At 44.9% G+C, this 22603-nt stretch overlaps 1 protein-coding gene across 4 annotated transcripts in view; it reads right to left on the bottom strand.

The window, feature by feature from the left end:
* The window catches only part of LOC121873093 (la-related protein 4-like), a 59020-nt gene that overhangs the window by 31763 nt on the left and 4654 nt on the right, over positions 1-22603 (bottom strand). For 2 of the 4 annotated variants that reach the window (XM_042376427.1, XM_042376434.1), the window contains exon 2: positions 18716-18823. In XM_042376427.1, coding sequence (XP_042232361.1) covers positions 18716-18787 — 72 coding nt within the window. In that variant the 5' untranslated portion in view covers positions 18788-18823. Of the gene's footprint in view, positions 1-8719; positions 8752-14762; positions 14787-18715; positions 18824-22603 lie in introns of those variants that run through there. The other 2 variants (XM_042376450.1, XM_042376442.1) reach the window with 2 other exon arrangements.

The following is a 22603-nucleotide window of genomic DNA, read 5'->3' as shown; positions in this document are numbered from 1 at the left end:
CGCAGTGGCAGAGGATGTGAGTAAACATTAGTCTGGCGCTGTGTGTGTGTGTGTGTGTGTGTGTGTGTGTGTGTGTGTGTCATTACCGAGGGGGGAGGGGGTGGGTGGGGGGACTATCAGCGTCTAAATTACATGATCAATGTGTAAGAGAACCCATGGACTTAAACACACACACACACACTACCTTAGATAGGTTTTTGTATAAGCACCAGTTATGTCTGAGGTTTAAGTGAAGGTATTGATTAAAGGTAGTCTCAGCTGTTACTTTGGTTTAGGGGTTTATTTTTAGCCCACTGGTTTAACGGACGAGTTTAAACCCTGTGTGTGTGTGTGTGTGTGTGTGTGTGTGTGTTAACCAGATCTACCTACCTTTAACCTATCCTGTCCTAACCTAACCTACCTTACCCTGTTCCTAACCCAACCTGACCTACCTTTAACCTATCCTACACTTCAGTACAGGGAGGGTCAAACAGGAGCAATGACCACTACGGCATTGTCCCATCCATTTAAAGGTCACATGAGGTTACTGACACACACACACACACACACATTCTCTGCCCCAATTTGAAAGTTTCAGGTTTAAATTAAAGAGGATAAGATATAAAAGGAAGGAAGGAAGGAAGGAAGGAAGGAAAGTGAAGGAAGGAAGGAAAGTGAAGGAAGGAAAGAAAGTGAAGGAAGGAAAGAAAGTGAAGGAAGGAAGGAAGGAGAGAGTTTTAAAGGGAAGAACAGAATCAATACTTATAATGTTTATCCGTGGTAGAGAAGCTCAGGCCTTGCTGAGTCACTTGAGTCACCCCTCACATGACTCACCAAACTACTAACTCACCCCTCACATGACTCACCAAACTGCTAATTCACCCCTCACATGATTCAAGAAGCTGACTCACCCCTCACATGACTCTCCAACCAGCTGACTCACCACAAAACTGACTTTCCAGACAGCTAACAAGGAAGGGGAAGTGGGGGCAGGTAAACACAGCAATTCACCATCACACCTGAGATGACGTCACTGATTACTGAGCCAACGTAAACAGACCAGCAGCAGTAACAAAACACACACGCACGCACGCACACACACACACACACACACACACACACACACACACACACACACACCTATCTATGTTATCTAAATGTATATTGTCGTGTAGTAGTAGCAGTAGTAGTAGTTGGTGGTAGTAGGTAGTAGTAGTTGGTAGTAGTAGTAGTAGTAAAATAGTCTTATTAAACCAAAAGCAATTCCTACGTTCATAATCTTTATCTAAGATCGACGTAAAGTTAAAAAAAATTTTTATCGACAAACGAAAATAGCAAGAGTCGGGCAGGGTGACGGGGAACGGTGTCTGACGAGGAAGAAAAATGTATTTTAAGTTTTAACCCAATATCTGCTGCCCCACACACGGAAACAAGCACAGGGACACGCTTACCCCCCTTCCACCCAAAAAAAACAGGGACAAACACGCAAACATGACAACACACACACACAATACAACACACCTCCAGTACTATAACACAACACCTCCAGTACTATAACACACCACCTCCAGTACTATAACACAACACCTCCAGTACTATAACACAACACCACCAGTACTATAACACAACACCTCCAGTACTATAACACCTCCAGCTATAACACACCACCCAGTATATAACACACACCTCCACTATAACACACCACCACCAGTACTATAACACACCACCACCAGTACTATAACACAACACCTCAGTACTATAACACAACACCTCCAGTACTATAACACACCACCAAGTATAACACACCACCACCAGTACTATAACACAACACCTCAGTACTATAACACACCTCGTACTACACACCACCACCAGTCTACAACAGTCTATAACGTTACACACCACCAGTACTATAACACACCACCAAGTACTATAACACAACACCTCAGTACTATAACACAACACCACCAGTACTATAACACAACACTCAGTATATAACACAACACCACCAGTACTATAACAGCACCTCAGTACTATAACACAACACCTCCAGTACTATAACACAACACCACCAGTACTATAAACACACCACCAGTACTATAACACAACACCTCCAGTACTATAACAACACCACCAGTACTATAACACACCACCACCAGTACTATAACACACCACCATCTAAACACCTCAGTTTAACACACCACCAGTACTATAACACAACACCTCCAGTACTATAACACACCACCACCAGTACTATAACACACCACCACCAGTACTATAACACAACACCTCAGTACTATAACACAACACCACCAGTACTATAACACAACACCTCCAGTACTATAACACACCACCACCAGTACTATAACACACCACCCAGTCTATAACACAACACCTCCAGTACTATAACACAACACCTCCAGTACTATAACACAACACCTCCAGTACTATAACACACCACCACCAGTACTATAACACACCACCACCAGTACTATAACACAACACCTCAGTACTATAACACAACACCTCCAGTACTATAACACACCACCACCAGTACTATAACACACCACCACCAGTACTATAACACAACACCTCGTCCACCACCAGTACTATAACACACCACCACCAGTACTATAACACAACACCTCCAGTACTATAACACAACACCACCAGTACTATAACACAACACCTCCAGTACTATAACACAACACCACCAGTACTATAACACACACCAGTACTATAACACAACACCTCCAGTACTATAACACAACACCACCAGTACTATAACACAACACCACCAGTACTATAACACATATATACACCTCAGTACTATAACCAACACCACCAGTACTATAACACAACACCTCCAGTACTATAACACAACATCTACACCTCCAGTACTATAACACAACACCACCAGTCTTAACACCACCAGTACTATAACACAACACCTCCAGTACTATAACACAACACCACCAGTACTATAACACAACACCTCAGTACTATAACAACACCTCCAGTACTATAACACAACACCTCCAGTACTATAACACAACACCTCAGTACTATAACACAACACCACCAGTACTATAACACAACACCACCAAGTACTATAACACAACACCACCAGTACTATAACAACACCTCCAGTACTATAACACAACACCACCAGTACTATAACACAACCTATACCTCAGTACTATAACACAACACCTCCAGTACTATAACACAACACCACCAGTACTATAACACAACACCTCCAGTACTATAACACAACACCACCAGTACTATAACACAACACCTCCAGTACTATAACACAACCTCTTAACATTAACACAACACCACCAGTACTATAACACAACACCTCAGTACTATAACCAACCTCAGTACTATAACACAACACCTCAGTACTATAACACAACACCACCAGTACTATAACACAACACCACCAGTACTATAACACAACACCTCAGTACTATAACACAACACCACCAGTACGCAACACAACACCTCCAGTACTATAACACAACACCTCCAGTACTATAACACAACACCACCAGTACTATAACACAACACCTCCAGTGCTATAACGTACTATACAACACCTCAGTACTATAACACAACACCTCCAGTCTCTACCAACACCTCAGTACCATAACACAACACCTCCAGTACCATAACACAACACCACCAGTACTATAACACAACACCTCAGTACTATAACACAACACCTCCAGTACTATAACACCACCACCAGTACTATAACACAACACCTCCGTACTATAACCTTCGTCTATAACACAACACCGTCTACACCCACCAGTACTATAACACAACACCACTAGTACTATAACACAACACCACCAGTACTATAACACAACACCACTAGTACTATAACACAACACCACCAGTACTATAACACAACACCTCAATACTATAACACAACACCTCAGTACTATACAACACCTCCAGTACTATAACACACCTCCAGTACTATAACACAACACCCAGTACTATAACACAACACCTCAGTACCATAACACAACACCTCCAGTACCATAACACAACACCTCCAGTACTATAACACACCACCAGTACTATAACACAACACCTCCAGGTACTATAACACAACACCTCAGTACTATAACACAACACCACCAGTACTATAACACAACACCACCAGTACGAAACTTAACACACCTCCAGTTATACACAACACCACCAGTACTATAACACAACACACCAGTACTATAACACAACACCACCAGTACTATAACACAACACCTCCAGTACCATAACACCACCACCAGTACTATAACACAACACCACAGTACTATAACACAACACCAGTACTATAACACAACACCTCCAGTACTATAACACAACACCACCAGTACTTAACACACACCACCAGTACTATACACCGTATAACACACCACCAGTACTATAACAACACCACCAGTACTATAACACACCACAGTACTATAACACAACACCTCCAGTACTATAACACAACACCACCAGTACTATAAAACACCTCAGTACTATAACCAACAACCAGTACTATAACACAACACCTCCAGTACTATAACAACACCACCAGTACTATAACACAACACCTCAGTACTATAACACAACCTCAGTACTATAATACAACACCTCCAGTACTATAACACAACACCCCAATTACTATAACACACCACCACCAGTACTATAACACACCACCACCAGTACTATAACACACCACCACCAGTACTATAACACAACACCTCCAGTACCATAACACAACACCTCCAGTACTATAACACAACACCTCCAGTACTATAACACAACACCTCCAGTACTATAACACAACACCACAAGTACTATAACACAACACCTCAGTACTATAACACAACACCTCCAGTACTATAACACAACACCCAGTACTATAACACAACACCTCCAGTACTATAACACAACACCACCAGTACTATAACACAACACCTCCAGTACTATAACACAACACCAAGTACTATAACAACACCTCCAGTACTATAACAAACACCTCCAGTACTATAACACAACACCAGTACTATAACACAACACCACCAGTACTATAACACAACACCTCCAGTACTATAACACAACACCTCCAGTACTATAACACAACACTCCAGTACTATAACACACCTCCAGTACTATAACACAACACCCCAGTACTATAACACAACACCTCCAGTACTATAACACAACACCACCAGTACTATAACACAACACTCCAGTACTATAACACACCACCACCAGTACTATAACACACCACCACCAGTACTATAACACAACACCCAGTACTATAACACAACACCTCCAGTACTATAACACACCACCACCAGTACTATAACACAACACCTCCAGTACTATAACACAACACCTCCAGTACTATAACACAACACCTCCAGTACTATAACACAACACCTCCAGTACTATAACACAACACCTCCAGTACTATAACACAACACCTCCAGTAGTTCTTCACACGTTCACTTGTTTAAAAATCAATGTACATAATATTTCAAGTGTCATTAACAGTACACATGAGGCAGTGTCATTAAGTGTACACAGGAAGTAGCGTACACGAGGTAGTGTTAATAAATGTACACAGGTGGTGGTGTACACAAGAGGTGGTGTACACAGGTGGTAGCATACACAGTTGTTGGTGTACACAGGAAGTAATATACACAGTTGTTGGTGTACACAGGAGGTAATGTACACATGGGGTAGTGTCGGGTACACTTGAACCTGACATTTACTGGTGGTGTAGCCACACGATCAATGTGGCAGCATCTGTCCTGCCAACCCTCTCCACCCCCGTAACACAGTATGCAATACAAACTTGTAACACTAAACGTTTTTAGAGGTGGCGTGAGGTAAATGGGGAGGGGGGGTAGAGGGGGGGTTAAAAACGTTAGTGTTCTGCCTCACACTACACCTCGTCTGTGGTGGCGGCCAGCAACGTTTGCGGTGGCCGTCAGCTTCGCCCACGTTTATTCCTCCTGTGGTGTGTGAGGCCCGTTGGCTTATGTGGTGAACACTACCGAGAACATTATGGAGGGCGGGGACCAGGTGCTGTCCTCCGCCGTCCATATGGCAGCAGCTCCACCTCCCTCCCTCCTCACACTCTACTGTACTCCATATGGCCGCTGATAACACTGGTCACGGCTAACACTTCAATATGGCGCACTTGTCTTTGTTGAGTACATTTATGTGGTGGGGAGGGAGGAGGGAGTGTAGGTGCCGCCCGTGACAGCACCTGTGGCTGACACTGAAGGTGGTGGTCGGGGCCACATCAACAGTCTGGTCACCAGGGTTCACCAGCAGGCACAACACGCCGCCACCCTCGGCCGCCGCCAACAATATGGAGCAGGAGTGAGCGAGCGGCGGGAGGACCGTGGTGCAGGGCGCTACAGTTAGTGGGTGGATGGGCGGCAATAGGGTGCCAGGCAGTGCCAGTGGGAAGGTGGGCAGGCAGTGCCACACAAGGCCAGGTGAGGTGAGGCAGGACACAGCCGCCGACACACGTATGAGACCTGTTGGTGAGGTGGTGTGGTGAGGCCGCGTCTCCCACTTGGTGCACCAGCCGCTCATGATGTGCTGCTGCTACTGGAGGAGAGGCACACACACACACACACACACACTGCCTGCGCGCGCCACCCCTCCCTCCCTCGCCCCCTCACACCCTCTCACTACCACTCACTGCTCACCTCTCACTACCACTCACTGCTCACCTCCACACAACCACTATACCTCAACCTTCACTACGAAAGTCACGAGTGTACTGTAGGCGAGTCACTCTCAAGTTATCGATCATCTTAGTGGCCCTCCTCCCCTCAACCAGACACGACCTACTTGTCCGACAACCCCCACTACCTTCCACCCACTACTAACCTACTGCTGGTAGCGATGGCAGTGACGTATAGTGTGGCATTGGTAGTAGAAATGGTGGGTGTAGTATCGGCATTATTATTATTATTATTATTATTATTATTATTATTATTATTATTATTATTAGTAGTAGTAGTAGTAGTAGTAGTAGTAGTAGTAGTAGTGGTGGTGGTGGTGGTGGTGGTGGTGGCCGTAGGTATAGATAGCGTAAGCAGAAGTGGTCGCCTGGCCCAGTCTTGTGTCTGGGTGGAGTCAACCATCTGGCTGGCTGGGTGACCTTTACCACCACCAAGACCCAAGCCAGCCTTTACAATACCATTCATCCACACCTTACACACACTCCTCCTCCCTTCATCACCACTCCTACACACATACATATTCATTCATTACCACATTCTTAAGTTAACGAGTTGCATGACCCAGTGTTTAAGCTGCCGCCAACACCACAACCACTTAAGTTAACGACCTTTATGACCCAGTGCCAAGGTATAATCCGAGTACACCGGACAACTCGCCAACTGCACTGGCTCACCATTACCCCAGAACACGATCAGGAAATCGAACACTGGTCCACTATCTTGCGAGGCGAACACACTGATCATTACACCAAAGGTCGCAACACACACAAGTAAACAATAGGTGAGACAGGTTAATAACACACCTTTACAAACATTTTAACTATAACCGTCAACACAAGAACGGAGGTGGAGACGTTATCACCAGCGACCATTTTTCTGTCCATACACACAAGGAGCGGTGTCGTATGTTATAACAATACAGTCGTAGCTTGGTGGCAGGATGTCTTACCAGATAACTTGAGTGTAGGCAATGGTACTGACACACACAGTCCTCACCAACTGCAATATAAATAGACCCAAGAATTCCTTCACTTGACGACGGAGACCGAGTGAACTGTCCCTGGAGACCGACCGACCGACCGACCTTTACACACACACACACACACACACACCAGAAAACCCCAGTGTAGTGAACTTATAAATACGAGAAAAAATTAAAGGCGACACCAGGAAATATTAATGAGGCGAAGTAAACTGACTACTACTAATACCACCACCATCACCACTACTACTACTACTACTACTAATAAGCTACCTCTTCCATATCTTATTATCACAAGATGGTTCCATAAGTTCAAATACAATATATTAAACCTTCAATAAAACGGTGTGTGTGTGTTGCTAGAATGAACATTGAATTAAAAGGTATTCTAGAATTCCCCAACAAATTAATTGGCGTATTTTTATTTTATTTACCAGAATGTTACACACACACACACAGACAGAGGCGGGGTGCCAACTTAAATAAGCCGTGTAATGTATGACCTTGAACCTGGACATAGTGACCTCCCAATACACACACACACACGTCAGTCTTCTTAAACTAAATGATTCACGACAGACATTCACCACAAGGCCAGCTACCATCACATCCGGCTCACCAACACTAATGATGATAATACGATCACATATAGCCTTGCGACACACGCACATACAAACATACGCACACACAGACGTAAAACTGGTTCAAACCCGCCCGAATGTGCTGCCGCCTGACGCCCGGACCACGTGGATGACACCATAGGCTGACAGTCTCACCCCGAACTTGTATAACTGACGACCGGACCACGTAGCTGACACCCTGGACTGGACTGATATCTCACCCATTGTATATAACTGACGCCCGGACCACGTAGCTGACACCCTGGACTGACGATCTGACAGTGGGTATACCTGCTGTCTTCACGTACAGTATATGACAAGAGCTGACCAGTGAAGGGCTTAAGCTGACATCAAACACCTACCTTGCGTCTGACAGCTGACATCACACCAACACTCACCTGCAACACAGAACAAAAACATTTTAACTTGGTCAATTCAACACAATGTTAACTTTGACCAAGACACACACATCACACGATACACTAAATTATTAATGCTAATCATTATCTTAACCTAACCAAATTATAACATTAACCGATATTTTAACACTTAACAATAATTTAACCTAACAAAATATATTAGATGATGATGGTGGTAGTGATAGTGGTAGGTGGTGGTGATAGTGGTAGGTGGTGGTGATAGTGGTAGGTGGTGGTGATAGTGGTAGGTGGTTGTGATAGTGGTAGGTGGTTGTGATAGTGGTAGGTGGTTGTGATAGTGGTAGGTGGTGGTGATAGTGGTAGGTGGTGGTGATAGTGGTAGGTGGTGGTGATAGTGGTAGGTGGTGGTGATAGTGGTAGTGGTGGTAGTGGTGGAGATGGATATTGGTGAGTGGTAGATTGAGTTGTGATGGTGGTAGGTGGTTGTGATGGTGGTAGGTGGTGGTGATAGTGTTGGGTGGTGTGGTGATGGTGGTAGGTGGTGTGGAGTAGTGGTGGAGTGGTTGTGATAGTGGTGGAGTGGTTGTGATAGTGGTAGGTGGTGGTGATAGTGGTGGAGTGGTGGTGATGGTGGTGGAGTGGTGGTGATAGTGTTGGAGTGTGGTGATAGTGTTGGAGTGGTTGTGATAGTGGTAGGTGGTTGTGATAGTGGTGGAGTGGTGGTGATAGTGTGGAGTGGTAGTGATAGTGGTAGGTGGGTGGTGATGGTGGTAGGTGGTTTGTGATAGTGTGGAGTGGTGGTGAGTGGGTGTTGTCGGTGGTGATGAGTGGTTGGTGGTGATGAATGGGTGGTGATGGGTGGGTGGTGGTGATAGTGGGTGGTGGTGATGAGTGGTGGTGGTGGTGATGAGTGGTGGGTGGTGGGTGGTGGTGATGAGTGGTAGGTGGTGGTGATGAGTGGGTGGTGGTGATAGTGGTTGGTGGTGAGGGTGGGTGGTGATAGTGGTAGGTGGTGGTGATAGTGGTAGGTGGTTGTGATAGTGGTAGGTGGTGGTGATAGTGATAGGTGGTGGTGATAGTGGTAGGTGGTTGTGATAGTGGTAGGTGGTTGTGATAGTGGTAGGTGGTAGTGATGGTGGTAGTGGTAGGTGGATGTGGTAGTGGTAGGTGGATGTGGTAATGAGTGATTTAAGTGATAGTAGTGGTAGGTGATGGTATGTCTATTGCAGACTCCATATTTTCTTGTTCTAGTAGGTAGTGGTAGGTAATACCAGATGGTTACACCCTGAGTAGATTCCAGATGGTAGACGCCAGGTGGTACAGGGAAGAAACACACACATACCAAGTGAGACAACAAGTAGATGGTTCACAGAGGAGCTCAGGAGATAGATAGGGCCACACAGTACCAACACACCTGGTATAATTAGTGGTCGGGACAGGTGTGACCCAGAGAGACTCCCTTAATCAGTACTACTTAAAGGTCTACTGTTTACATCACCTGCGTGAAGGTCAATACGCCAGGTACAAGTGTGTCATCCACCCTACCTAACACCACCACTATCACTACCACCATACACCACCACTATCACTACCACCATTACAATCATTTACCATAACTGGGTTAGGTTAGATAAAGTTAGATTGGGTTACATTAAATTAAATCGGTTAGGTTAGATGAGATTGGGTTGGGTTAGGTTAGGTTAGGTCCTCCATTAAGCAAGCAATGTGTAGCACTCAACTCTCTGGCCGCCAAGGTGTAGAGGTGACAAGGCATGCCAGGTGAGTCGGAAGATTACCTGTGCTCACCTGACCAAGCACACTTCCCCACCTTTCTTCACTGTTATCATACCTTACACGCCCACACACGCCCACGCAGCACTACACACCCACACTAAACACATACACACAGGTACATATACACCCATTTAACTTACACAAACAGGTACACATACACTCATTTAACACTTACACATACAGGTACACACACACCAAACACTTATACCTACCTAACACACACAAGCTGGTGGCACTGTTTGGCACGGGCACAAGTTTGCATGGCGGCGAGTGCCAAATGTAGCAAAGCATGATTTTTACTGAGAAGATAACTTTGTAAGACCAGCCCCGTGTGACAACCTGCTGCTAGCTAAACGGGGCGGAGGGAGGGAGGGAGGAGGGAGGAGAGGAGGAAGGAGGGAGGGAGGGAGGGAGGAAGGAAAGTGGAGGGAAGGAAGGAAAGTGGAGGGAAGGAAGGAAAGTAGAGGGAGGGAGGGAGGGAGGGAAGAAAGACAGGGTGGAAGGAAGGTGGAAGGAGGCAGGGTGGGAGAGAGGTGGAGAGAGAAACAGGCATCCGAGTCGGTGGAAGAGAGTGGTGGGGAGAGGATGATGAGAGGGAGTGTGGAGAGGGAAAACTTATATTAGGTAGCGTACACCCACCAACCCACGTCCCCACCACCCACGCCCACACGCCCATCTTCAACGCTGCTCTTGTGTGTGTTCTGAGAAGCGACCGTCAATACTACACCTGCCTGTACGTACACACACAGCCTGATCCCCCCTCCCTCCCCCCTACCACGCCGAAAATAAACATCTCACTTAATACCTGGAGTGGAAAACATCACCAAGGAGGCAACATCACTGGAGACTGACTCACTCACACACACCTTCACTACTCCAGGTATAAATGACGCCATACACTCGAGAACAACACGGAGGAAAGAATATTGTATAAACGTCAATACTGGAGTTGGTGTTATCCATGACGTAAATAGTTAACCGAATCTTCGTCACTCCAGGTATTAATGACGTCAAACTACATAAAACACGTTAGTACTGGAGGCTGGTCATTACGTCAACAATTAAAACTGACAAAAATGGACTAAAAATAAATAAATAAAATAAATCCAGTTTTTATTAGTTGTACGGTGGACCTCCTCACCTCAACACGCCTCAGTTACGTAACCTCTCCTCCACGGTCTAAAACATCCTCCAGAGTATGAGAAAATCAGTGGTGTGTGCATGTATGTCGGGGTTGGTATGTATGTATGTATGTATGTATGGGTTGGTGTGTATGTATTAGTATTTATCTCCAGGTATTAAGCGTAGTCATACCTATATCAAGGCTGGTGTGTGTGTGTCGGGTAGTTCTCATGCATCTGGGAGCTGAAGTGCCACATTGTTACTCCTGATCGATCGCGCAGTTGCCATATCGCCACCACCAACAAAATTTAGGGAAGGGTAGGGGGGAGAGGAAAGGGGTGGGGAAAGGGAGGGGAAGAGGTCTGGTGATGGTGGAGGTGGTCACTCAGAGGCTGGATAGTTGGTCGAGAGGTGAGGAGGGAGAGGTGGTGAGGTGGGAGGAGGAAGACAGGGAGGGGGTGTGGGAACTCTAACATACCTGAGTTACCGTACCATATTGATGTTATTAACTAGTTGTGAAGGGGGAGAGGAGGAGGGTGGGGGGGGTTATTACTAACATACATACATTCATACAGATTAATACACACAGCTCGACGCAAAGGTCAACACATCCTGGCGTCAACAGGGCCGTGACGCCTAGGATAGCCTCCCTACCCCTCCCTCCACCGTGTTGTTCTCTTCCTCCCAAACACGCGCCACCACCAACTACGCCACGCGGTGAGACAGTTTATATATATATATATATATATATATATATATATATATATATATATATATATATATATATATATATATATATACACACACGTCTCAGGAACTTAAAAGGTCACTTGAAAATGTCGGTTTAAACTACTGTTATGAATTTCCTGTTATTTGCATATACTGAGAGAGAGATCACACACACACACACATATTATCAACGCTATCACCCCCACCTTATCAGTCATTATCACACGCACACACACTACAGTTTCACAGCAACAACCTCGCAATTAACCCTAACCTTAATATACTAATCGCCACACAGGCCAGGTTAGGTTAATGAGGTGGGCAAGTTAACTGTTGATAATTAGAGTTGAGATAGTTAGGGTAAGGTTAGGGACAGGTTAGGTCAATACAGGTTAAAGTTAGGTAAGGTTAATATTAGGTCAAGTAAGGTGAAGTTAAATAGGTCTGGTTAGATTAGGTTAAGTAAGGTTAGCAATAATCTAAAACAAAACACATACGAATTAAGTCAACTTTACGAGTATTCTGTTGAGGGGAGAGGGGGCTACCTTTACTCTGGACACCTTGACTTACCTGTTAATTATTAAGATAGTAAAGGTTCCTCCATGTCCCTCCTTACCCCCAACACAAAGACCAGGGAGCAACACACAACATCAGGAGAGAGAGAGAGAGAGAGAGAGAGAGAGAGAGAGAGAGAGAGTTACTGAGTCCATAATAAGGCTATACTGTACTGTGTTTTGAGTAAGGAACATCACACACACACACACACACGGAGAAAGAGACAGACACAGGGATGGAATGCACAACCTTTTCTAACCCCTCCCTCCTCTCAGTATCCGGACGCTGTGAGCAAATAAAACACAACAAGGCGGTGACTAACTCAGACTCTATTACTGGAGGTATTTAGATATTTATTGATACGTCCCCACACACACATACTGTACAACCACAATCTATGTATCACAACACATGATGCTTGTTGATACGTGTCCATATAAAACAAGAGATACATTCGTGCTGATACATCCACACACACAATCACAACACATCACAACAAGATACATAACAAATACCGCCACACACACACACACTGAAGGTGACTCATAGCTGCACCTGTATTTCATAAAAACAACAAGTAAACCTCCCAGTGGCCAGTCGGAAACATTCCAAGGATATAACCTGACGACACCACCCATTTACCACACAACACCAGACAGACAGACGCAGGGACATGGTCTTTCCGTTTTATTCGTTGAGTCCTGCCACAGTTGAGTACAAGATGGACTCGACGTTTCACTCGTGAGTCCTCCCAGAGCCGAGTACAAGTTACAGACATGACACTCAAATACCAACGAGCTGTAGCCACATATTATAAGGTGACGTTAAGCAAGAGAGTTTAGATAAGGATAATAAATCAGGGATGCAGTAGTGTCAGGGTCCAAGGCGAGACTGTACCAGTGTACCTGATCCCCAACCTTGCCTCACTTAACCTAACCTTGCCTCACTTAACCTAACCTTGCCTCACTTAACCTAACCTTATCTCAACCTTACCTCACTTAACCTAACCTTGCCTCACTTAACCTAACCTTATCTTATTAACCTCACCTATGGGAGATACAGACTATAGCATCAGTAGTGGCGTAGGAGTATAATAGTGCACAAGAACACTGGGTTAATATGTACAGTACTCCCTATAAGGGTGGGGAGGAGTTGAAGAAAGTACATTAATAAAATATTCAGATTATAACAATTACCCCCGCCCCATTGGTACCAAGTCTCTCGGATCGAGGTAAGGTGAGGGGTCGTGTGTGGTCTCTGTTGACATGACATAATGAGGGGTAAAAGGTGAAGCAACTCGTCTTTCAATGCGCATTACTCACCGCCTTTGTTTGTAACGTAGACTCACCTGGGCTTACATGGAGGTACTGATCTCATTAATTTACCTCGTATATAAAAATTGATACTGTGTTGTTCTGGTCACTAAACACTGATTGTGGATGAAGAAGCATGTTTTTCCTCTGGCCAATCAGCTGATCAAACCAAAACAAACCGGAATAGCCAGGTAGTTCCCTCCAGTCACGTCACCTTGAGACAGTCGAGGAGGTTTAATCAACAGCTGGTGCTCGGTCTGTACACTAAGACGGTAACTAACATGCCAGCTGATACTGAGCCAAAGAAAGATGGTAACTTGGCCCAGGGAAGAGAGACTAGATAATGTAAACAAAGGAACAGCTGGGAGGTGGTGGAGACAACTACACGCGCCACACGGGAAAAAACCGTAATGGTCGAATTGTTTTTACAGACCAAGACAAATGTCGGTTCAGTCCTTGATGAAACACACAGTACCAATATGCCAGACGTAACCCTGTATACAGTACGTTACCCCGGGCATGATGAGGGCAGTGTAGACGAACAGCAGCAGCGGCGGCGGCGGTGACTAACGGAGGTAGAGGAAACAGAGCACAGCACCACCTGCGGCACCACCAAGCCTGACGACGGAGGGTGATGCAATAACACCACCACCACCAGGAATGACGACGAAGAAGGGATGATGTAACACCACCTCCTCCAGAAGCAGGCACAAGACTCTACACTATCAACAGTGACAATGACAGAGGCGCTGATGCAACACACACACACAAGGTTGTCCACTCTGTTGCCTGCACCTCCGCATTCCCTCTTTTTCCTTCCAGCTTCTTCCTTTCTCCCACCTTCTTCTTCTCCCTCTCCTCCTTCTCTCCCCTCTACCGTCCCTCACTACACCTCCCCATTAAGCTACGACTTGTTAGCACATCAGAACAAACACAAAATATGAACATTTATCTCCGCAAGGGAAGACTGTACCACACACACACACGGACGGACGGACGGACGGACGGACACGCTCGCGCACACGGACGCGCGCACACACGTTCAAAAGGTATTTTCAAGTGCCATGTAAATAGCCCAGCGAACCTTAACATCAAGTACTATACAAAAAACATCCAAAATGGAGTCGAAATTATCATGAGACTTGACCATTGCGTATTTTCTTCCTTTGAGAGACACACTGGACAGCACTCGGGCTAGATGCCAACTCACTAGGTCCCATCCCTTATACAACACTATGTTCTTGACCTTTGATCTACCTGACCTCTCACAACACACTAGGTGAAGGTGACAAGTGATGATGAACAAACCCGTTAAGTATGCTCACTGTAATGGTGTCGTATGATAGTGAAACGGTGACACACACACAGGAGCCACACCCAACCCAAACCCTTGATTTAAGTATGGTGATGGTGGAGAAGGTAATACACATAGGCAGCGGGGCACTACACAACCTTGGCACTGCTACACACACACTGCCGGGCTATCTGGTGGTAACGGTTCAGAGCCCCCAAACCACCTGTCCACGATCGAAGTCAAAGTGAAATGAGTTGGTGAGGGGAAGGGGGTAAATCAGGGGAGGATAAGTAGGGGATAGGAGGGAGGGAAGGACAGGGAGAAGGAAGGAGGGGGTGGAGGGAAGGAGGCAGTCAGTTATGGTAAGGTTGGATGAGGATGAGGAAGAGAGAGGAGGAGAGAGGAAGAGGTAAAGGGGGAAGGAGGGAGAGACGGAAGGGGGGGGGGGAGGGGAAAGAGAAAGGAAGGAAGGAAGAGGAGACAAGGGTGTATAAAACCAGTCACAACCATTCCTAAATTTACATTCTTGTGAAAAAAGACGTTTGCTGAGTAGTATTCTGGAGGGACGGGGATGTTACCTACCTGTGTAGACTGAGAAGACCAAATAGGGCCCCCAGTCTTGGTAGGTTAGGTTAGGTTGGTGTCTTTAATACCGGGGCCACTTATTTACAACCGACACACACACATTGTCTCTCTCTCTCTCTCAAACTTGTTAACACACTCCACACAACGCACTAGCTATGTAAAAACCCTCTCTAACTTCTAAGACATTAACACACACTCCACCCAATACATTACAGAACACTCTCTCTCCTGCTCCTTAAAACACACTCACATGTACAGTTAAGGCAGAAAATAACCTACCAACACCACCTCCAGCACACTTACAACAAGCGTAGAGGTCAAAGAGTGGTAGTGGGGATGATGGTGCTCTTCGTGCGAGACGAGATGGTGTGGTGTGGTGGTAGACGGGGAAACACGTGGACACCTTCACCGATTAATGTACACACACACACACACATAAACTCACAGATAGAGGAAGAGAGGTCGACACATAACGAACACACAAATCGATACCGAAAAACGAACACATAGGCAGATCGACACCCAAACACGAAAACACACAGACAGATCGACACCCGATAACACAGACAGAGCAACTGTGGACATAAACTCGGGTAGGAAGGACGACAGACGGACAGACAGGATGTATATAATGAATTGGCAACTCAAGGCAGCAACACCAGCCAGCCCACACAGGACACCTGCAGACTGCGCCAGGTGAGCGACCTCTAATGAATACGCTCACTTCACCTCTGCATAGGTCGCCGCCAGTCACCGAGATTTACCTGCAACTTAATTGTGTCCCCAGGGTGGTGTTGGTGTCCCCAGGGTGATGTTGGTGTCCCCAGGGTGGTGTTGGTGTCCCCAGGGTGGTGTTGGTGTCCCCAGGGTGGTGTTGGTGTCCCCAGGGTGGTGTTGGTGTCCCCAGGGTGGTGTTGGTGTCCCCAGGGTGGTGTTGGTGTCCCCAGGGTGGTGTTGGTGTCCCCAGGGTGGTGTTGGTGTCCCCAGGGTGGTGTTGGTGTCCCCAGGGTGGTGTTGGTGTTTTTAAGCTTAGATATGACAAGTTCAATAGTTTATATTCATTTTCCTTCATGAATAGAACTTTATAGTAGAGATCTTTCGAGAATTGACGCCCAGCTGGAGATGTGAGTCAGGGGAGGAGGTGGTTCTTTCAGGCACTCCTACGGTGTGTTGTAGGTCACCCCCTCCCCCTCCTGATCAACCAGCGGCAGTGTGAGGACAAGGAGGAGGAGGAGGGAAGTAATCCGTCTTAGCTCACGGGGAAGGGGGAAGGAGGATTACTTACACCACAGATACAGAAAAAAATATTAACTATGAAGACTGGTGAAAGACATTACGACGCAGACCAAGTTAATCCCCCTCCTCCCTCCCTCTCTCATCTCCTCCTCTAGTGATGCCTACCCCCCCCCCTCGCCTCCTCTCCCCCCTTCTCTACTCAGGGACTTAACGGACCCTCACCTGCGCTGTCACCTCACACTACCCACCTCCCCCTGTTAGACTTGCTGCTAACATGCCTCTCACAGTAACACCAAGACAAGAAGTATTTTTTGTTACTTTTTTTCCCTCTTCCTCGACCACAGTTATAAAGCACGTCTGGCTGTGGGGAGTAAGAGTTATGCTGTAAGGGTGTTTTATACTCTTGTGTTTATGTGTGCGTGTGTGTTTTGTCCTCCACACACACACACCACCACCACACACACACACACATCTCAACACCAGAAGCACCCCCCCACACACACAAACACTAACATGCCGTCAAGGATCACATTAAGGCAATCTGTGTCTCCCACCAGTCGCTCTCACCAGAACGTTTTGCCTGAAATAAATGTTGTAATCGAGTCATATTTCTGTCTGGCGTCGAATGAGTGGGGGTGAGTATTTAAATGAGTGGGGTGTGTTTGAGTGGAATGAGTGAATGGAGCAAGTGCTTGAGTGGTGGGAGTTGAATGAGTGGGACGAGTGTTTGAGTGGGGTGAGGGAGTGAAATGAGTGAATGGAGCAAGTGCTTGAGTGGTGGAAGTGGAATGAGCGGGACGAGTGTTTGAGGGGTGAGGGAGAGGAATGAGTGAATGGGGCGGGGCGAGTTTAAGTGGGGTGAGTGGAATGAGTGGGACGAGGGTGTGAATGGGGTGTTATTCTGTTTATAGTCAACGGATAAGGGGTCAAATCTACTGTTTACTCTCATCTGTTTATAGTCAACGGATAAGGGGTCTAATCAGCTGTTTCCTACCTTCCTAGACGGATCAAGGCCGGAGAACTGGTCACTGGTGGACGGCTGAGTCAACCTGGCTGGCTGTCTCTCTCTACCTTCCCTCCATTCAATAATAAAATGGTTCCCGCCTACAGCACCTACCTCACCTAACCAATGGCCAAGAGTCAACTGACACACACACACACACACTTCCCCATATTGACATACAACACCTTCAATAACCAACAATAATAATAATGTAAAAATAACAATAATGTAATAACAACACCAACAGCCAAAACACTAATATATAAGGTAATCGCAGGTATGTGGTGCGTAAGATAAGGTGTTGTGCCAGCGGAAAGGTTAGGTTAAGGGGGGGGGGGTGTACTGACCTTGGGTTTGTGAGTCATGGCTCGTCCTTGTGGTGTGGGTGCCTCCAGGAGCGTGGTGCAGACCCAGCTCATTACACCCGCATGTGTGTCCTCACTTAATTCGCCCACCTACAAGAGTACAAGAAACAAACACACATTATTATTATTATCACTTACGGTGTTGGTCATATTCTATTCTTTTACAATCAAACAAACAAGCTCATCTCTACCTGTACTGTAATCTGTAACAAATACAGTAAAGTAAAAATCATACAGCATAATTCAGTATGTACAGTAGTCACACAAACTCATAGTTAAGTGAATATAAATCCTTAATACACAGTTGTCTATAAAATTATCCCCCCATCAAAACAAAAACAAATTAGAATTAACACTCGAGATGGCCTGTGGGTGAACCGGTATTACGGTTTAAATTCGAAAATAAATCAATAACCACGTGAGAACTACAGCCATGTCTCCCTCACTATACCCAACAATCTTATTTCTACTGACCACACAGGTAAACATGACACACTAAACAATTATCTCGGTAAGTTAATATAAATATGTAGACACACAATGATACAAGTCTTACATAATGATAGCAGTGGGCACACGTATTACACTACAGCCCTACCAATGAGGGAAGGGAGATACGTGGGCAGCCAGCCAATAAGGAAAGACCATATGGGCAGTCAGCCAATAAAGACGAAGCACATGGGCAATCGGCCAATACAGTGGGGCACGTGGTTATCCGTATTTATTACATATACATAAATTACCCACATAAAACAAACAAACAAACATATCTTCAGTTATAAATAGATCAAGTACACACACACTCGGTAATACCAATACTGTAGTTGTAAAATTTCATTCACAGCTAACTAATACAGTACTTACAGTACTGTACAGTACAGTGGTCCCGTCCCGTGTGGATGAGGCAGCTGGGGGTGGTGGATAACTGCCCTCCCACCCTCCGTGTGTATGGATGACTCATAATCACCCGCCGTGCACCCAATGAACTCCGGGTATGATAAAATAATATAATATTACTGGTAAATATTATATCACAAATAATAATGAATGGGAAAATAATATAAACATAAGAACATAAGAATGGAGGAAACTGCAGCGGGCCTATTGGCCCATACTGGGCAGTCCCGTTTACACCCAACCCCTATTGTTCATATAAGCATCCAACCTATGTTTGAAGCTATTCAGCGTATTCGAGTTAATGATGATATTTGGTAACTTGTTCCATTCATCCACTACTCTGTTTCCAAACCAGTGTTTACCTATTTCACGCCTAAATCTAAATTTGTCTAATTTAAAACCATTGTTACGAGTTCGCTCCTGGTTGGATAGTTTGAGTACCTTTGTAATGTCCCTTTGTTTAGCCCTGCCTTCCACTTATATCAGGTCGCCCCTCGCTCTACGTCTCTCGAGGGAGTGCAAATTAAGATGCTTTAACCTGTCTCTATACTCAAGGTTCCTAATGCCCGGGATTAGTCTTGTCATTCTACTCTGAATTCTTTCCAAGGATTCTATATCCATTCTGTAATACGGTGACCAGAACTGAACTGCGTAATCCAGGTGTGGTCTCACAAGAGCAAGATACAGTTTTAGGATGACCTCGCTAGTCTTGTAACTAACACTCCTTTGTATGAACCCAAGTACTTTATTAGCCTTGTTACGAGCAAAAACACATTGTTTACTTGGCTTAAGGTTCCTACTTATCATTACTCCTAAATCTCTCTCGCAGTCGGATTTCTCTATGGCATCGTTGTTCATCTGGTATCTGGTTTCCCTGTTTACATCTCCTATACTAAGTACTTTACATTTGTCCACGTTGAATTTCATCTGCCATTTTTCAGACCATTCGAAAAATTTGTTTAGATCTTCCTGTAGTTTTGTGGAGTCCTCGTCAGATTTAATAACACGTCCTATTTTAGTGTCATCAGCAGATTTGCTTATGTTGCTGTCTATGCCGATATCTATGTCGTTTATGTATATAATAAATAATAATGGTCCAAGTACTGAGCCTTGGGGAACTCCACTTGTGACGTTGTTCCAATGGGACTTAGTGCCATTAATGCTCACTCGCTGTTTCCTGTCCTGTAACCACGCCCTAATCCATTTAAGGATATTACCTTTGATGCCATGTGCTTCTACCTTTCTAATTAGTCTTTCGTGGGGGACTCTGTCGAAGGCCTTGCTAAAGTCGAGATATACCACATCATAATTGTGCCCCTCATTCTACAGTACAGCCAACAGACAAGATATATTACTTATTAACACCAATAAATAAATAAATTTAATAACAGGTTACATAGGCCCCACGTGTTGGTCATCTGCATATACCTATTTCCACACACCGACTTCTCCCTCATCTCACCACCCTGTCACCACTACACCACCATCTCCCCCACCCCTCTCTCACCACCCCGTCACCATCGCTCTCTAAAATCCTAATAAGTTCTCTAATAATAAAAAAGTAACTGAAATGAATACAATAAAAAACAAATAATAATAACACAAACACAACTACTGGTCAATGTGACCACAACAATGACTGGTGTAATATACAATGGTGTAATTCTGAACCGGCCAATACCAGTAAAACTACTACCTCCATGTTACAGCCTCGCTTGCTACTCCACAACTGATCAGTTTTAACTATTATGAACTATATACCAAGTGGATGGCGGCCGTCAGTCAACACAAGATCTATTATAGCGGGTAACGACGCGTTTCTAAATACAAGTATAGATAAAGGGACTTGTACTACGCCTTAATTTAACAAAGGACCACACCTGCACACCAACCAAACTGAATCATTAGTTAGATTTGGTTGGTTCATTACAGACAAGGCATCTAGCTGCCGGACGCTCAGTAGCCGGATAACTCACCAACAGACAGACAGACACTTATCTACATCCTCCCTGTTGACATTATTCTGAGGGCATCTTCCAAGGTCACATGAATGTTCTTTTATAAGAACATAAGGAGTCTGCAATAGGCCGGTTGGCCTGTGCATGGCGGCTCCTGTCGAGTTACTACCACTCTCCACTGTTTAATCTCTTACTCTATCTCACACAATTTGAAGCCATATCCAAGAGGTTCAAATCTTACATGTTATTGTTTTGGGAACCTGTGTGTATAACTGTATTGACGTTTCTAATTTGTCTAGGTGTTGGACACACATTCCAAAACCATCATTGTACCAAGTTCGAACCTCTAACATAACCCAGTAAAAATAGCATATACAAAAACTGGCTCTACAATTCTTTAAAAATTACACAAGAAACGGTAAAAGAAAAACAATGTCAAACATACAACACCATTTCAAACAATTAATCCCTTTTACAAGTTATATGTAGGCAGCAATGGATTTAACACCTTAACATTTTATAAGCTTCCTTTTTTTTTTACAATGTCCAGATACTGTTTCCATTTCTACCAGCTTTAATATACTGTACTAACATCCTAAGTCAACTGCAGAAGGTACAGTATGTGGTCCAGCAGCATTAGAGCCAACACACACACTCTCTTGGATCCTCTCCACGGGACGAAATATTATGTAAACAAGAATTAGCGAGACAGTAAACACAAATGATGTTGGCAAAATTCAAGAGCAAGGGTTAATGCGTCGACGTGACCATCGCTGACACACACATACTGAGACTCATGTGTTAAGTCTCCAGTCAGGTTTCTGCCAAGACACTGATACACTGTAATGAATTATACTTATGGGACTTACTGTATTGTACTTAAATAAACCAAGAATACATTATACAGTAAATATCCCATGAATACAGTAGGGTATACACCAGATTAATATCCCAGAGAAAATACAGTACAGTTTTCACTAAACATCCCAAGGAGAAAATATATTATACTGTACCG

The sequence above is a fragment of the Homarus americanus genome, unplaced genomic scaffold, assembly GCF_018991925.1.
Source record: "Homarus americanus isolate GMGI-L3 unplaced genomic scaffold, GMGI_Hamer_2.0 scaffold55640, whole genome shotgun sequence".
Taxonomy (NCBI): Eukaryota; Metazoa; Arthropoda; class Malacostraca; order Decapoda; family Nephropidae; genus Homarus; species Homarus americanus.
The sequence above is the reverse complement of the archived record's forward strand: the minus strand, read 5'-3'. Positions and strand labels throughout refer to the sequence as shown.